At 41.5% G+C, this 17500-nt stretch overlaps 2 protein-coding genes across 3 annotated transcripts in view; both read left to right on the top strand.

Moving 5' to 3' along the window:
- The window catches only part of LOC118439610 (autophagy-related protein 16-like), a 115835-nt gene extending 102342 nt beyond the window's left edge, over positions 1–13493 (top strand). Inside the window, exon 9 of one of the 2 annotated variants that reach the window (XM_085664874.1) lies at positions 13329–13493. In XM_085664874.1, the coding sequence (XP_085521000.1) occupies positions 13329–13478 (150 nt within the window). In that variant the 3' untranslated portion in view covers positions 13479–13493. Of the gene's footprint in view, positions 1–13263 lie in introns of both variants that reach the window. The other variant, XM_085664875.1, reaches the window with a different exon arrangement.
- The window catches only part of LOC146873173 (autophagy-related protein 16-1-like), a 257007-nt gene that overhangs the window by 16488 nt on the left and 223019 nt on the right, over positions 1–17500 (top strand). The window lies entirely within an intron of this gene.

The following is a 17500-nucleotide window of genomic DNA, read 5'->3' as shown; positions in this document are numbered from 1 at the left end:
ATACAACTATCCCCTCCCCCGCCACCACCTCCCTCCCCCGCCACCACCTCCCTCCCCCGCCACCATCTCCCTCCCCCGCTACCACCTCCCTGCCCCGTCAGCCCATCCCGTGTATACTGGCATCCTCATCCTCTCTTTTGAACGAAAACCGCGCCCCAACACTTCCTATCCGACTACATCATAATATTGAAATTTGATGCGCGGAGTCGATGAACGTTAGCTACGAGAGAATATGAGCTCGGCTCGTTTATATGGTATTAAGCTAGGAACGCTGATATACCGAGGTAGCTCCATGATGCAGACAAATTCACTCGCAAAAGCCGCATTAGTGGAGCCCCGGACTCGTACCCGATTTGCGTATCTGCCGCAACCACGTGCATACTTGAAATTCATAGATGGCGAGGGTGAGCGGACGTTGAGTGAGTGTGTGTATGAGAGAAAGAGAGAGAGAGAGAGAGAGAGAGAGAGAAAGAGAGAGAGGATGGGAAGTTGTAAAGCACAAGGGAATACGACTTTTGTTATAATGTTGCTATAATTACGAACGATATGCGAAATGAATTTGAATCGAATGCTGTACCAACGGCTAAATTGAAAGTGTCGCTAGATTGTATCTTTCCTCTTTTCGTTTTCTTTTTATTTATTTATTTATTTATTTTTCTTTTTTTTTTTTTTCTTTCTTTTACTTTTTTCTTTTTTTCCCTACGTTATGTTATAATTCACAACTACGAATAAGATATGAGAGAAAAAGGAGAATATAAGAAAAAGGAACTTTTAACTCGAGTGGAATGTAAAATTTTCTATGAAAGACTCAAAGGCGTTCTCGATTTCGAAGTTTGATAATAATGTAGATGTGTTGAAAACTTTCTGTCAATTGATATACCGTCGGAATTTAATTTAAAGCTAATTGTCGACAGTTCTTGAACTCGGGCGTATCATTAGTCGCGTTAACTGATTCTCAAGATTTTCCTTCATTTTAGCGTAAGTACTTACCTACCTATCTACATCTTGTCGAGAACGAACGAACAGGACATATTAATGGGCTTTGAACGAAATCAAAAAGATATTGAATGGGACGTTTCAATGAGGTACGGCTCGGTTGGTCGATAACCGTGATTATCTTCGTTATCGAATAACTTCAACACTTTATGTTCTATGAATACGTTCTATAGATAACCACTATACTTGTAAGATCACTGACGTTTTTTTTCTTTTTTACTGAATAAAAGAGATAAACCGTGTCTTCCCCCCTGTCCTTTCTCTCTCTCTCTCTCTCTCTCTCTCTCTCTCTCTCTGGCTGTCTGTCTATCTGTCTGCCTATTTCTGTTTCTCTCTCTCCCTCTTTTTCTTGGCTTCTCGTGCGTAAGGAAAAATCGAAAGAAGGATCGATGCGATCGTCCTGTTCGTTCTTATTACTCGAGACGGCTCATATTTTCCGTTCTGTCGAGTGCAACCTTGAACGATCGCCGCCGATATTCCTCATGGTGCGAGGGAGACTCTCCCATCCCGTATAATTTATTATTACCGCGAATTCAAGGAATAGTCACGGACGGGTTCATTAAGTTCTATCCCGACTCGGGGCTTGGATTTAATCGGATGAGCGCAGATTACGATTGATACGAGAAGGACGCGACACGTACGGGAGACGTGACGTCGAATAAATAGGAGATTGCCGGAGCTCGGTACTCAAGGAAAATGGTTGAAGCGCGTTGGCCAAGCATCGACCGTGTAACGAGACTCGGTCGGGAAGAATCAAGAAGAAAAATTTATGATTGATTTCGCGCGACGATCTTCTCATTAATCGCTGCTCATCCTCATATCTCTCTTCTCTCTCTCTCTCTCTCTCTCTCTCTCTCTCTCTCTCTCTCTCTCTCTCTCTCTCTCTCTCTCTCTCTATCTATCTATCTATCTATCTATCTTTTTCTTTCTTTTCGTTTTTATCACTATTTTCATTCTTTGTGCGTTTTCTTACGAAAGAGGCACCAAAAACGGTCAGAGTACAACGACTCGATCGATCGAATTATTCCCCGCAGAAATGCTTACTCCCACTGTGAATTGCGTCTAATGAGTCGGCGAGGCGCGTAATACAAACGCTATTGCCGTACGATATCATTTATGATTATTATCGGCAATACATTCGTTGAAATTTTGTATTCGTCCTTTTCTGCATCGACTCGACTTGTTGAAAGACACTTATTCGTACGAGTCGGAGTCAGGATTCGAATGTTTCCTCAGAAAGAATACTCACCTCGAGAATAGACTCCAGGGAAATAGTGAGGTTAACAGTTGGAAGGGATAGGTTGGACTAGGTGGTTGAAGCGACGACGCAGGACGCTGACTTTTCAACCCTTTTACGACTCACCTGGGATCTAACATACTGGGAATAGACTGCGATTCTTTTCTTTTCTTCTCTTACCTTTACTTGACCAACTCGAAAGGAGAGAACTTTCAAAATCGATTTATCTTCTACTACTACTACCACTACTATTCAACGAATACGAAATTCCAGACGTTTCTGTTCCTTCTTCTTAAAAATCGATTGGTCAAGATCACTGATTAAATTAATTGCTTTTTTCCTAACCAAAGAAAAAAATATTCTGCCTTCGATCGAGTTAAGAAACGGTCGGCTCATTAACTTCGCTGGCTCGCGTCAGGTTCCTATCAAGATAATCAATGTAATTGTTTGAAGGCAGTCCAAGAGATTTTATCGTGCTGCTAATCGAGCCGTAACTCGATGGCGTTTCGTACGGCAGCACCGTGGTCCGCTTGAATCGTCTTACGATTTGTTCCTCGTTGAGTTCTAATATATGTTAAAATATGCTATTACAATTCCAAGGTATCAAATACTAGGATATCTTCGTTTCCGTCGATATAAAATCCTTTTTACCGAATAACGTATACACTTTAATAGTCTTGTTTCGTTAAAACTGGATTCAAGGAAGCATAGATTATAAGTATTTCTTTCTTTGTCTTATTTGTTCCCTCGACACTTGTTAACGAAGTGCGATCTTGTGTATTTTCAAGTATTTTCTATCGATAACACGATCTTGCCACGTAATAGGATACCAACCATGGAGAAACAAACGGCTAACGAACGACTTTATTGCAATTTTAATGAAGGTATGCTCGATAATTTTGCATCGATGCGCGATCTGGAATTCATCATTTTTTTTTTTAATCCCCCTTGCTTTTATTTTTTTTCCTTTTACTTTTATTCACCACTAGTCTCTTATCGGAACACGAGAGAACAAATTAGCCGGTGCTTCGTCAACGAGAACAAGTACGCTAGTTATCCACTCGTCGCATAATAGACTAATTAGCGATAATGCTATAACCAAAGGGATCAGCACCTCGTATTTGCACTTTTCCGCGAGCGATGAGCGTCGCGGTTTTAATTCAACGTACACTCATAAATGAAAGTGTGTATATGTGTATAAGAGAAAGAGAGAGAGAGAGAAATAGAGAAAAAGAGAGAGAGAGAGAGAGAGAGAGAGAGAGAGAGAGAGAGAGAGTGACGGAGAAAGGGAGAGGGAAAGACCTTTTACATCTCGATATCCGTGCTCGTTCGATCCCTTTGTCCTTCGTTCCTCGCTTTAGCATGCTCGTCTCCCTTTCATTCCCTTGAACTCTCATCTTTCCTTTTTTCATTTTACGAATATTTACGCCATCGTACACTGCCCGTTTGTTACGCGTTGTACGCGTCGAGCCGATAATTACGTCGTGGCCGTTTGTTTTAGCACTAATAACAGCCCTCCGATCCTCCGATCCTCCCTCCTCCCAAGTTCCATCATATTCGATGTTCGCGGTACTACCTCACGCTCTTCGTCGTTCGTCGTCTCTCTCTTTTCGTGAATACCCTTTGCTTCTCCCTTCGTCTCTCTATCTCTCTCTCTCTCTCTCTCTCTCTCTCTCTCTCTCTCTTTCTCTCTCTCTCTCTCTCTCTTTCTACCGGCATGCATCTCTCTCGTTGTGGCTATTTAATCAAGCTCTCGATAATGCTCTCGCCAAAACGATAAGGCGGGCTATCCGGATCTTTTCGATTAATAATTCATCGCGTTACGTTTCGTGTACTCTTTTTCAAAATTACTCGTAATTGATCGATAACGAGTCTCATGGGATCTCTGGGATCTAAATTTATATTTTATTATCGCACGCGTACACTTGGATCTGCACTCTACTATCGATCTTCTATCTCGAGCGATAAATTTTCTTGAAAAAATTCGACATTAAAATTAAAATGCGTACTCGACTTTCAGTCAAGATACGATTGACTGCACTATTATTTTACAAGGCATGTAGTCGATCGTCGTGTACGTAGCCAAGGTCGACTGTCGTAGAGCAAAGTCGGTCACTCTCGATCGGTCGCTGGAAGAGTGCAACGTGCTGTGATGCGTAGCAGACTACATACGTCAGGATATATTTGGAACGAAGTAGAGGGCAATAAGGAAAAATAAAGTTTCCCCGGAGAAGCGTACCTTAGGCTACGTTTATATCGTTCCTTGCATCGGCTCCGGCAAAAAGTATACGTCGAGGAAGAAATATAGGATTTTTATCAAATTCGAGATGTAGCCTTGCCTCCGAGGAGTAATATATTACGGTATGAGAAATTTTTTTTTTATACACATATATATATATATATATATATATATATATATATATATATATATATATATATATATGCCAATGACTCTATCATTTTGAGTTAGTACTCTAGTTTTTTTTTTATTTTTTTTTATTTTTTTTTATTTCTTCTTTTCTTTTTTCTTTCCTATTTTTATTTTTTGTTTCTTCTTTTTTTTTTCCTAGATCTGCATTAGCTTTGATCGGCTTAGAAAGCCTTTGGCGGATCGGTCGGCTACGTTAACGCGATTAAAACGTCCGTCTAAATAGTGCCAGTCATTGAATATGTACGCGCTAACGTAAGACGATTCATCGATCATTATTCTCTCTCTCTCTCTCTCTCTCTCTCTCTCTCTCTCTCTCTCTCTCTCTCTCCTATTTCTATCGCAATTTCAAGCTACCATTCTTATCGCGTATCCACGTCTATCATCTCGAGCGATCCTTTTTCTTTCTTCCCTCCCTCCTCCCTACTCTCCCTCTCTCTCTTCCACTCTCCCTCGAATGGTACGAACTAGTAGTATAACCAGATCGTTCCTTCTTACTTCTATTTATCAGATGGTTTCCAAGCCGAAATGGATACCGCATGTCTCTGGCAGCTTCTCGCACTCTCCCACACGTAAATCCTCTCGGTAATTACTCAAACTCGAACGTGCGGGTCGTGCCAAGGTGGATTTTGCAATTCGCGTCGCGATCGGCGGTGATCGTGCGCGCGAACTCGATGCCACTCGTAAGCAATGTGTGCATCGAAGCTTCGTTTTCTGTATCTATTTCTCTCTCTCTCTCTCTTTCTCTTTCTCTCTCTCTCTCTCTCTCTCTCTCTCTCTCTCTCTCTCTCTCTCTCTCTCTCTCTCTCTCTCTCTCTCTCTCCCTTCTTTCTGCTTTAGGACATCGTATTCAAATGTAACTACGTGCTGCCGGTGACGGCGTAATATATAAACTTGTTATATGGAAATAGATGCGTGTTTTTACCGGCTTTCCAGGACGACACGCTAACTCGACTTCGGTGCGCACTCTCGGTTTGCGGTTATGCATGTCAATTTAAATACCCTAGTGGCATCCCTTCTCTCCTTTCTGTACGATAGAACCAACCAAAAGGAATGGTGGAACAGCAACGGCAGCTCGTTACCAGTTTGACGGTAGACGCTTGGTGTCTCGACCCGATATCCAAGCTGTTAATTAAGGACGTTTTCCCATTTGGCCTCGCTAACGCGATTCGTTACTCCGATACCGACCGCCAAGGAGATCGTCGTTAGCTTTTATCATAATTCGAGATCACTCCGAAGGTAGGCTTTATTTTGCACGAGTCCACTCTCTCTCTCTCTCTCTCTCTCCTCTTATTTTTTCTTCCTCTTCTTCTTCTTCTTCCTTCTTTGTCTTCGTCTTCGTCTTCGTCTTCGTCGTTGTCGTCGTCATCGTTGCTTCTTCTTCTTCTTCTTCTTCTTCTTGTCTTCCTTCCCTTCGGTAAACCTTCTTCTCCAATTTAACAAGGTTATAAGCGAGACAAGAAGAGGGAGAAAGGGAGAATTACAACGATGAACGATTCTTCCTTTTGGACTTAATTATCCGTTATGATCGGCCGCACGCTCAACGAATCTAAGTCGCGAATGCGTTTTATAACGCGTCTCGTGTAATTAATTCGATCTCGTTAAGGATACCACGAAGTAGAATCTCGTCAAGTTGCCTTTAGACGTAGGAAAAGGAGATGCAGAGAGTAAAAGAGAAAGAGAAAAAAAAAGAGAGAGAGAGAGAGAGACAGAGACAGAGAGGAGAGGGAAAGAGAGAGAGAGGAGGGAATAGGTAGGAGCCCGAGAAAGTTAACTTTGTCCAAGAGATATTCGTTATCGATCGAGAAAAGGACAAGAAGTGGCTTTTTCTTCTCGTTCTCACAGCATATCTTCTTACTCCGCCTTTGCCTTCGCCTCTGTCTCCGCCTCCGCCTACTTCTTTTCTTTTTATTTTTTCTTCTTTTCTTTTTCCTCATCATCGTTCTCTGTTACTTTTCTTCTTCTTCTTCTTCTTCTTCTTCGTCTTCTTCGTCTTCGTCTTCGTCTTCTTCTTCGTCTTCTTCTTTTAGACTGACAACGAACGAGGGTGGAGAATAGAGTTTCATCGCGTCTTTTAGAATTACCTTAAACCTTTCGACCGTTAATAATTTAGGAGGACGGTTTGGGCTCGTTATAAGCGAGCCAAAGTAGGTACGTAGATATATCTTGAAGAAAGTCCCGTTAAAAATGGCTCGGTACACGCTTCAATGCGAGCCGAAGAGTCGCAAAATTAAATTTCGTTTCAGGAATCACCTCCGTTAAAGGATTCTTTGCGATCGTTGAAATGTCGTCGAAACGGCAAGAAGACGACGGATCTTTCCACTATTTCTTCGAATCGGATACTATTTCGAAAAGTTGGAAAAGTACCTCTTGTACTAGAATATCCTTTCGAGCCCTGGCCTAATAAAGAGTACTACCATTTTTCTCCCCACTCCAAGTTGGCATGGTGCGAGCCACTCATCTCGAAGCTTTTCATTACGTCTCCTCGTTTCGTTCTACGGATAAGCAATTTCCCGTCTATTATATCCTTTTCTCTGAGACGGTGTCAAAATTGCAGCAAGACTCTTCCCTTTAAATTACCTTCCGTAGGTACGACAAGAAGGACCATCAAGAGCGAGAGGACGGTCTCAAGTGTCATATCGAGTCGAGAGAATCGAGGATTCTTGGAAGTAAAGTACCACTTCATATCCTCTCCTCCTCCTTCTCGCTTACTGCACTTCACTTCGACGAATGCAATTCCATGCGGTACAATTTCTATGGAAAAACGTACTTCTTGAGGTCGACGGAATACCATACGTACGAATACTATAGAATGTCGTTCGTTACAAAAGGGAATTTGAGACGTCGAACGATGTCGAAAAAGCTAAAAGTAGAGAAATGAAGAAGAAGGAAATGGAAAGGATGGTGGATATTCTTCTTCTTGTTCCGCTTTATTAACTGACTTCTCGGCTGCGCGTTGATACGACGAATTATCTTTATGAGTCTGCGCTTCAATGTCGAGGAAGAGAGAGAAAGAGAGAGAGAGAGAGAGAGGGAGAGAGAGAGAGAGAAAGAGAGAGAGAGAGAGATCGAATGCGAGAGGAAGCACTGATTCATGATTCGATAAGCGCTATGATATCTCGCGAACTCATATTGAGTTTATTGGGCTCGTTATTAACGTCGCCTAGCATTTACTCCCGAGTTAAATGGATTATTATGCTGTAATTGGTAGAAATCATTACCGAATGGACGGCCTGTCTGTCGGGTTGCTGGGCGTTTACGACATTTTAAGGACGATGCACCGACCACCGGCTTTGAGAATCTCTCAATTACGAGAGAGAGAGAGAGAGAGAGAGAGAGAGAGAGAGAAAGAGAGAGCCAGATAGACAGACAGACAGACAGATATAAAGATAGATAGATGAAAAAGAGGAATTAATTTGAAAATTTTTAATAAAGCATATACACGTCAGAATTTTCATTCGAGTTCGATTGTCCCAGGAAAATGATTAAAATCTTCGATCGTTTCGTTGAATAAATAGAGAAAATGCTTTGTTTGATCTACGAAAGGAAATATATGTAGAGAGAGAGAGAGAGAGAGAGAGAGAGAGAGAGAGAGAGAGAGAGAGAGAGAGAGAGAGAGAAAGAAAGAGAGAGAGAGAGAGAGAGAGAGAGAGAGAGAGAGAGTAAGAGACGAATGATGGAAAGGAAAGAGGTAGAAAGGGATAAAGAGAGATTAAAAAAATAACTATATCTGTGAACGTCCGAAGCACACGCAGCTTCGTTATCAGAGTGGCACGAGTTTTAACGAGTTTTTCAGGTAACACGATCCCTCGTCGTTTATAACGCTCTTTCGCGTCTGGATTATCGATAAAGTGTAGAGAGAAAAAGAGAGAGAGAGAAAGTGAGAGAAAGAGAGAGAGAGAGACAAGGAAGCACTAGAAGCATTCGTACCTGTCGAGCGTATCTATTCGACTCCGTTCGCAATGTGTCGAGCGGAGAAGCACGGCTCAACTGAGAAACGCAGCGGGTGAAATCATCCTGGTAGATCTTCGCGCGAGATATGACAAACGTCTCCACCTTCTTTGGTTGGTTGGTTCGTTCGTTCATTCGTTCGTTCGTTCGTAGATACCTGCGTACGCTGAGGCACGCTTTACTTTCCGTGCACGTATGCACGCACAGACGATAATAAATAGCATCGTGAACGAAGGTAGAGAGACCCAGATAAAAGAACGAAAGAGAGGGAAAATTTAAAGGATGAGAAAAATAAGAGAGAGAGAGAGAGAGAGATCTCGTTTAGCGAAGAAACCTCGTATGTCCGATACTCATTACTCGCGTGACTGATGACACGTGAATGAAGGCGACAAGAAAAGTACAGGCACGGTCCGTTTTTCAACATCTCCTTCCTTCCTTCCTTCCTTCCTTCTTCCTTCCTTCCTTCCTTCCTTCCTTCCTTCCTTCCTTCCTTCCTTCCTTCCTTCCTTACTTACTTCCTTCTTTATCTTTCCGCCTACTCGCTTTCGTCTTTTTCGTTTTTCTCCCCCTTTCGAGATTTTAACGATCGTTCGAGAAATAGTTACATACGGATAGTTATTTCATTAATCATTGTTGTCTCGTCTGTCGATTTTTCTTTCCTACGACTCGAAAACAAATAGAAAACAAGAAATTACTAGGATAGAACTGTCTCGAAAAAAATGAAAAAAATCGTTCGCATTATTAACGATCGATCATTTTTCTTCGGTTGGTTAAAGAAAACACATGACACGTAACGCGTATCATTCTCGTTTAACGGAATCTTTGAAATATTACGGTTAATCATCATCCTTCGTACAACATTGGTCCGTCTGGCTACCTGACTACACGCTCGACCTTTACTACTACGGTTTGGTCTCGCGTGTCTAACGCGCATGGCACGCTTGACCCATCGACGCAGGATCGTATCCATTAGCCTTGCCACCTAGCGATTTTAATGAAGTAGCTTTTTGCTCTTTCTTCGCACGCTCTGTCTCAACCATACGATCTCGAATTGTGTTACGAAGCTAAGCTTGCCTCGAGCGCCCTGAAAGATGGATAGAGATAGAGAGAAAGAGAGAAAGAGAATGAGAAAAGAAGAAAAGGACGACGATGAGCACGATGATGATGACAAGGACCGAAGAGACATGTATGTGTATGTGTCTCTGTATGAGAAAGAGAGAGAGAGAGAGAGAGAAAGAACTCAAAGCCGATCGGATGAACAAGGGAGAGGTAAGAGGAGGTCTCTGAGGCTATATTATAATGCAATCAGGTATAGGTGGATGCGCTCACGCGAGACCAGTAATGAGCTCCCATGTTAGAGTACCGCGGCGGTTATTGGACGAGGGCAGCTAGCCATCATTGTTTACTGCACCCTCTTCCAACGTCTCCTCTTCTATCTTCTTACTTTCTTCTCGATCTTCCTCCCTAATCTATTATTCCTTACCGAGCTGCTTCATAAACTGGCTTATCGTGCCGAATCGAGACGCGAAGAAGAGGAAGCTGCTGGACGAAAGGCGATAAGGGCAACCTTAATCAGAGGTGTTGTTTTTCTTTTATCCCCCTCTCTTACCTTACCCCCCCTCCCTCTCTCTCTCTCTCTCTTTCTCTCTTTCTTTCCAAGTATCTTTGAAATTTCTCCTCTCCACAACGTGGCATATACTGTCTATAGACACGTTAACAAAGTATCTACCCCCTACATCGATTCCCTTTTATTTTCAATCATGATCGATAAAATGGCTCGATCGTGCGTTTGTCAAAATCCTGCGAGCAGCTATCGCGTGCTTTGAATTCTTCGCCGATCTATTATCTCGATCAAGAGTCGCGCTCCTACCACCTTGGTTACCGCTCTGCTGCAACCGTTGCTTCTATTGCTGCTGGTGCTGGTACGGGTGCTGGTACTGGTGCTGGTACTGGTGCTGGTACTGGTGCTGTTGCTGGAAGTCACGTATCGTCGAGCTATCGCGATCAAACGTGCGTCTCTTTCTCTCTCTCTCTCTCTCTCTCTCTCTCGCTCTCTTTCTCTCTCTTTCTACGCCTTGGCCCTTAGAGCCTTGGAAAACTTAACGATAAGGATTAATAATTTATGTACCGCTGAGAGCATTCTCCCGTGCCAATAATTAGAGGCTAAAAGGCCGATAATTAAACGGTATTAGTAAATTGCAAAATTTCTCTTCCGCTTTATCGATCGCACGCGTCGTTTTAAAGTTACTCCGATATTAGCAACGCTTAACTGAAATCATTTCTAAACTATATTGTTTTCGACACTTTTCTAGATATAATTTGCATTAATTTTCTATTAATTTTTTCATCGATAATATTGTACAGTATTGATTTTTTATTTCAGATATCGCTTGTCGAATCTCACAAATATATATATATATATAATAAATATATAAAAAAAAAAAGATATATATATATATATCCCTCTGGTATATGCATTTACTGTATGATTTACAAAAAAAACAAAAATGGGAAACATGAATTAGTTGATTTTACGTGTACAACAAGTGCAAGTCAGTGCATATTCATCAAATATAATACTATAGATCTTAATACTTATAGTTTTCTCTTTCTTTTTTCTTTTTTTTTCTCCGTTGAAAATTCATTTTTTCGTGTATTGATATGTCACGTTGGAATAATACACTAAAGTTTGGAAAATGTTGACTAAAAGGATCGGTCCGAAAACATAGCTCTCTTTGTTTTCTTTCATCGAGGACGACGGCATTCGAGAGATGCACATGAATACATCGTTCACACGGAACAAGGGCAAAAGCTCGTCCGTACGCCGTCATTTTCGTGCCGAAACAATGGCCGCTTTTCTCTTTTGCGCGCTCTTCGAGCCGCGAGATAGATATGCGCGAATGCGGTTAGAAGAGCTCGATTGAAGAGAGAAAAAGAGAAAGAAAGAGAATCTCTCCTTTCCCATGCTTGCTTTTTTGTTTTGTGAATTTTTTCGATCTATTTCAAACGCGTTTATCCTTCACTTTTCTTTCTTCTTTTTATCCTCTTTCTCAAGCCACGCCCTGACCCTTTCACGACCAACCCCTTTTCATTTTTCTCTTTATCTTCGTTCACATTCTTTTTTCATCTTTGAACATGTTCAATTCTTTCTATCTTATCGTTATTGCAAAAAAAAGAAATCTATTTCTTTAATTCTTAGAAACAGCTGTTTCAATATGGAACGAAATACGAAGATAGTAACACTTGGTCTTTTTCGTCTTTATTCTTTTTCCCCGTAGCCGTTTCAAGAGTAGAGAAGCATTTGTATCGATCTATAGATTCGTCATTATTGTTACATCCGATTCGTTCAAGAACTTCTCGATCTCGTTTTTTCTTTCTCAATCTCGTATTCTCGATCTCCTTTTTTTCTCCGTTTCTTTCATTGTGAAATCTTAAAATTTTGTATTAAACACAAGAATAAGACTGATCCCCTTATCACGAAACTATTACCTCATTATTCTTTGACAACGATTATTGGATCCTTTCGTTGTTGTCCGTGGTCAACTCCTGACGTGGTCAACCACAAAGGTTCATTTTCATTAAGAAATGAACTCGTACAACAGATTAGAACGTAGAGTAATGGCTGTAGTCTCTCAGAAATCTTTCTCTCATTTGATAGAGAACCTTCAGTCAGCTATCTACTTTTCATTTCATTTTATTTCCTTTTATCATCTTTTACTTCTTCTTTTTTTTTTTTTTATCCTTCTACGTTTCTTTCTAACGTTTCATGTTAAAGATACAAGAAATTGTTTATTTCAAACCTGTCGAAGTAATTCCTACGGAATTACATAATACTTACGATCTAAATTTATCAATATTACGATCTATATATCATAAATATTCTTATGAAAGAAATTTCTCAAATGACTCGTATGCACGTTTCTACTTTCGATTTTCGATTCTTTTTCGATTGCGTCCTTTTTCTCTATTGTACATTCTTCGGAGGACACCATATGTCGAATATATCGCATTGCTCGGTATTCTCTTATTTCGAACATGTTTCATGTTTTAGACAAAACAAAAGTTTTTGTTTAGATAAATAAAGAAACAAGAAATAACGAACAACGACGAGGAATAACAAAATTTGCAATTAAAATTACGGGAACAAAAAAAAATCAATCGAATCATCGACGATTATGATTAAGAAATATTATGATTGATTATTTTTAGAGACATTAACGGACGTCATAGAAACGTTTTAACAAATTGTTCTAAACTCAAGATTCGAATTAATCTTTTTCTCCTTCCCTTCCTCTCTCTCTCTCTCTCTCTTTCTCTCTCTCTCTCTCTCTCTCTCTCTCTGTCTCTGTCTCTGTCTCTCGAAATAATCTGCTACGTATTTCGAAGCGTTTCGAGAATAAAATATCGCGATGGAAGTTTTATATTCAACGGGACCTGAGACAATATTTAGTTTCTAAACGAGTTTAAATCACGACGCAGGAGTCTCTTCTCTCGTTGATAAACAAAGGGAACGATTCGATTCAGCAGCGTTCCATCTTTCGCTTTGATATCATTCCTCTCCACATCTTCGAGTGCTTCTTCTGCTTTTTATCACGTCTATCTTGGAGAGTATAGAGCGCAAAGCTGAATACTCGTCGCGTTTTATCGAAAGGATTCTCTTCTCTTCGCTCTTCGTACAATTTCCTTTTTTTTTCTTTTCTCGCACGTTATGCCAAGAGCAAGCCTGTACGGCTAAAAGAAGAGTGGAAGAAAGGAAGGAAGGAAGGAAGGAAGGAAGGAAGGAAGGAAGGAAGGAAGGAAGGAAAGAAGATACTCGCATTGCTTGCCAGCTACGCAAGGAAAGTCTTGATTCGTCTCTCGGAATAGATTCGCTATTCGAGAAGAAGTTCCTGACGAAAGTCGAACGAAGATAGAGAGGATAGGAAAGAGGGTGGCTCTTGAGAAGCACCGAGTACCATCTTTGTTAGTTTCATAATCATAATAAAGTCGAGCAGAGCATCTTAACACCGGAGGGTTAGTCGTGGTTGAGAGAAAAAGGATAAAGTGGAAGTAGACGCGTAGAATGAAAGCTACCTTGCAAGGAAATAGTTGAGGATGAAGAGATGAAAGAAAGAGAGAGAGAGAGAGAGAGAGAGGGAGAGAGAGAGAGAGAAAGAGAGAGACAGAAAGAGAGAACGATAAGGAAGAAACGACGACGACGTGGCACGCTCGTTTCTTGCCAACTCTCTACTCTCTCTTGGACTCTTTGCTCTATTGATTCTCTCCTTCACACCCTTCGTGTTTACGAAGAGGCAGATGATACTGCGATCGTATCTATGTTGCACGTTGCATGCAAATTCGATGCAGCATCGGTAGCCGTCTCGCCTCCTCGACTTCGAGCTACATAGAAGAAGGCAGAAGAACTTTTTTTCGTGTCCCTTTTACTCGCATCAGGGTACTCGCACGGTTTCTTGCGTGAGTAGGATTTAATCTGTCCCGAAGGCTACGGTTGTAATTTTTAGCCGTTCGACTTCGAGTCTCCAAGAGTAAGTATACGTTTCTACGAGTTTGTGTCGGATCGAGCAACGACTTTTACTACTTTACTATATCACAAAGGGATCGACTGTAATACTCTCTAATGAATGCGCACAATTATCGAGAAAATAAGGAACGGTGGTAGGGTGAAGTGTAAATGGCCGTTCACGATATAACGATAATATATTTAACGATGACCAAGCGGGTCATCGCCATTAAACGGCAGGATATTATGACGTTGACGGAATTTAATTAACGTTTTTATACCGAAACACGTAGGCGTAACTACGCGCTAGCCAGACGAGTATCGCCTAGTACGAAATTAACGAAGGAGAGTAAGGCGATAAAGCTAAGCTGCCACTGCGGAACGACTTGCCACGACTTAAAATATCCTCCCTTTCTCGCGGCCTTGCATCCTCCTTTCCCTCCTACTTCTCCTCCTCCTCCTCTTCTTCTTCCTTTTCCTTTTACTTTTCCTCCTGCCGTTCTCCTCTTCTTTCTATTTTCGCTCCTCTCTCTATCTCATCGTCCTCTTCCTCGTCAGCTTCTTCGGAGTGTGTAGTTTCTCAGGGAAGATTAAATCTGCCAGAAAGTAATTGCAAACGCAAGCACGGTGTTTACACGGAACTGATTTGCTCCATTACAGGTGCGCATTCGGTCCTGAATAATTTATGCGATCGAGAACTGCTTGTGGGTGGTACCATAATTCAAGAGGGGCATACATCGATAAGCGAGACCCTCGGTGAGTTTGCTCTCTTGCTCGCTCGCTCGCTAGATAGCTCGCTAGCAAGCTAAGTTAGCTAGCTAGCTAGCTAGCTAGCTAGCGCGCGCAAACCAAGCGCGAAGCGTGCATTTCGCACGGCACGTATACCTATGTACGTGCGTTGCCAAGTAGGAGTGCCACGTACGAGTACGTGGGCGAGACCGAGGCGTATATAATGTACTTATATAAATAAGACGCGTACGCTCTCGATTCGATCGATCCATCGAAAAAGGTCGACGCATGAAGCTGTCACGCACTTATTGCCCTTCTTCTTCCTTCCCTTCATCGCCTTCGATCGAAAAGTGTCTACTCCAGGCACGTAGTTACCTCGTCCGATCAAGAAGACCCCTATTTACCTACCTCTCTATTTCTCTTTTTCTTTCTCTCTCTCTCTCTCTCTTTCTCTCTCTCTCTCTCTCTTTCTCTCGCTCTCTTTCTCTTTTTCATCCACCTACTACAGAATGCCGTTTACCGGAAGATTAGCCTTTCGAAAAGCCATTTTCCCCTTCTAGTCCGGTAACAATGTACTTAGTGAAACCGGTTATACTTCGCTCGGTTCAAGCGAAACCAGGGAATGCAAGAAAGTGAACGTTAGTTTATGCCACAACCGAGATTATAAACTCCTTGGAGAGACGTAATGTGCGGGGGATAGAAGCTATTGCGGTTACGAATTTCCCTCTCCTTTTCTATCTCTCACTGTCTCTCTCTCTCTCTCTCTCTCTCTCTCTCTCTCTCTCTCTCTCTAACTCTCTCTCCCCCTTTCTATCTGTAAATATTGTATCTCTCCCTCGTGAAGGAGTAGCTTAGCTTCAACTTCGTCTTCGATTCGGTTTCATTTTCGCTAAAGGAGATTACGCGATACACGAGTCTCTCAAAGTGATTTGATATTGCATTATGCAATCCGAGTGCGAATTGTAATCTTCGGAATACGAGAATATACTATTCGTTATCGGATATCTCGCTCGAATGTACTGGGAGTATAGGCAGACTTTGGAATATTGTAAAACTGGTTTGAGAGAGTTATCTCGAAACGATCCCGGGACAGTGATTTTCCAATAGTACAAAGGGTGACACTATTTCAACGTTTATACAAATAAAACTCTTTTCTAGAAGACAAGTTCGATACTTGTAGCTTACACCTCCATTCCGGAGGAAAGGAAACACAATAGGATTTCGTCGTTTGGTCTAACCACAGCGCCGAAACGGTCGGTATACCGAGGTCAAACGGTGGTTCTGTGTCTTCCGAAGTTTCGTCCTTTTCGAATAGAAACTTCGTCTTTGTAGAGTAGGGTCAATTAAACGAAATTCGTCGAAGTTTGTTCGTTTGCAGCACAGTAAACGGCCGACTTCGTCTTTCCAACGTTCTCGACTTTTCCTTGAAGTAACGAGAATTACGGTAAAACTATTTTCTTTACCTAAAGATCTTCGTACCTTCTATCTTCCCTCCTTTCTCTCTATTTCTCTCTTGATTTTCATGTTCTCTTCTCGGAAGATCGTGTAAATACATAACAAACTTCTCTCGCTCTCTCTCTCTCTCTCCCCCTCTCTCTCTCTCTTTTTCTCTCTGTCGCGCATATATAGATTTTGAACTTGTCGTCACGTTAAATACGAAGACGCGTACGATAATTAGTTTAATTAATGCTACAATCGTGCATAATTACGTTTCTGAACGCTTTATACGTACAACATATAAGAGAAACCGTTGTACGGAAGTATCGATGACTTCGAAGCGTTTCTACTACCATCTAGATGGTTTTATTTAAACTCCTACTCTAGCTCTATTGAGTTCGATGTTTAGAATTCTAGAGAGATAGATAGATAGATAGATAGATAGATAGATAGATAGAGAGAGAAAGAGAGAGTAAGAGAGAGAGAGTGAGAGAGAAGAGAGGATACCTTAGAGCAACGATCTTGCGACTTGATCCTCGCTAGTATACAATCGTATTTCTTATCTCGCGAAACTAACGATCGTCGCGTGACTATCATTTAACGTACATTCGCTATTGAATCACGTTACATCTATTATTTCGAAGGTATATTTTATCGTGATCGTACAACGGAAAAGGATCGAATAGAATTCTCTTTTACTTGGAAGCTTTTCGGCCTCGAAAGTAAGCCGGACGGCCCTAGTAAGTCGATGGATAAATGAAAGAAAAAGAGAAAGAGAGAGAGAGAGAGAGAGAAAGAGAGAGAGAGAGAGAGAGAGAGAGAGAGAGAGAGAGATGGAGAAAGTCAGGTTCGAAGCAATAGTAGAGTAGCGAGTCGAGCCATAAGAAATTTATCGGCAGCTGGATATAGACTATATATCTGTATGTATGTATTCCGCGAATCTCCATTCGCAAAGTGGCTCGTTCAGCCTTAATACGGCCGACGTGGGGTAGGTGAATCTTTAACGAGGTCCCTTGTCGGAATTTCCCGGCACGAGCGACCAAGGTACTCCAGGAAAGTAGCCGAATCCGGCTAGGTAGATACGCTGGACCTTTTCAGATAAATTCTCAATAACCTTTCTTTATCCCGATATATTTGAGAAGATATTTTACGTTATTCTCAATGTCCCAATTTACTTATTATCCGAATAGTAATAAGAGGGATTCTAAAACCTAATTTAGAA

This window comes from Vespa mandarinia, chromosome 2, assembly GCF_050613455.1.
Source record: "Vespa mandarinia isolate Hongniang chromosome 2, ASM5061345v1, whole genome shotgun sequence".
In the NCBI taxonomy this organism is placed as follows: Eukaryota; Metazoa; Arthropoda; class Insecta; order Hymenoptera; family Vespidae; genus Vespa; species Vespa mandarinia.
The sequence above is the reverse complement of the archived record's forward strand: the minus strand, read 5'-3'. Positions and strand labels throughout refer to the sequence as shown.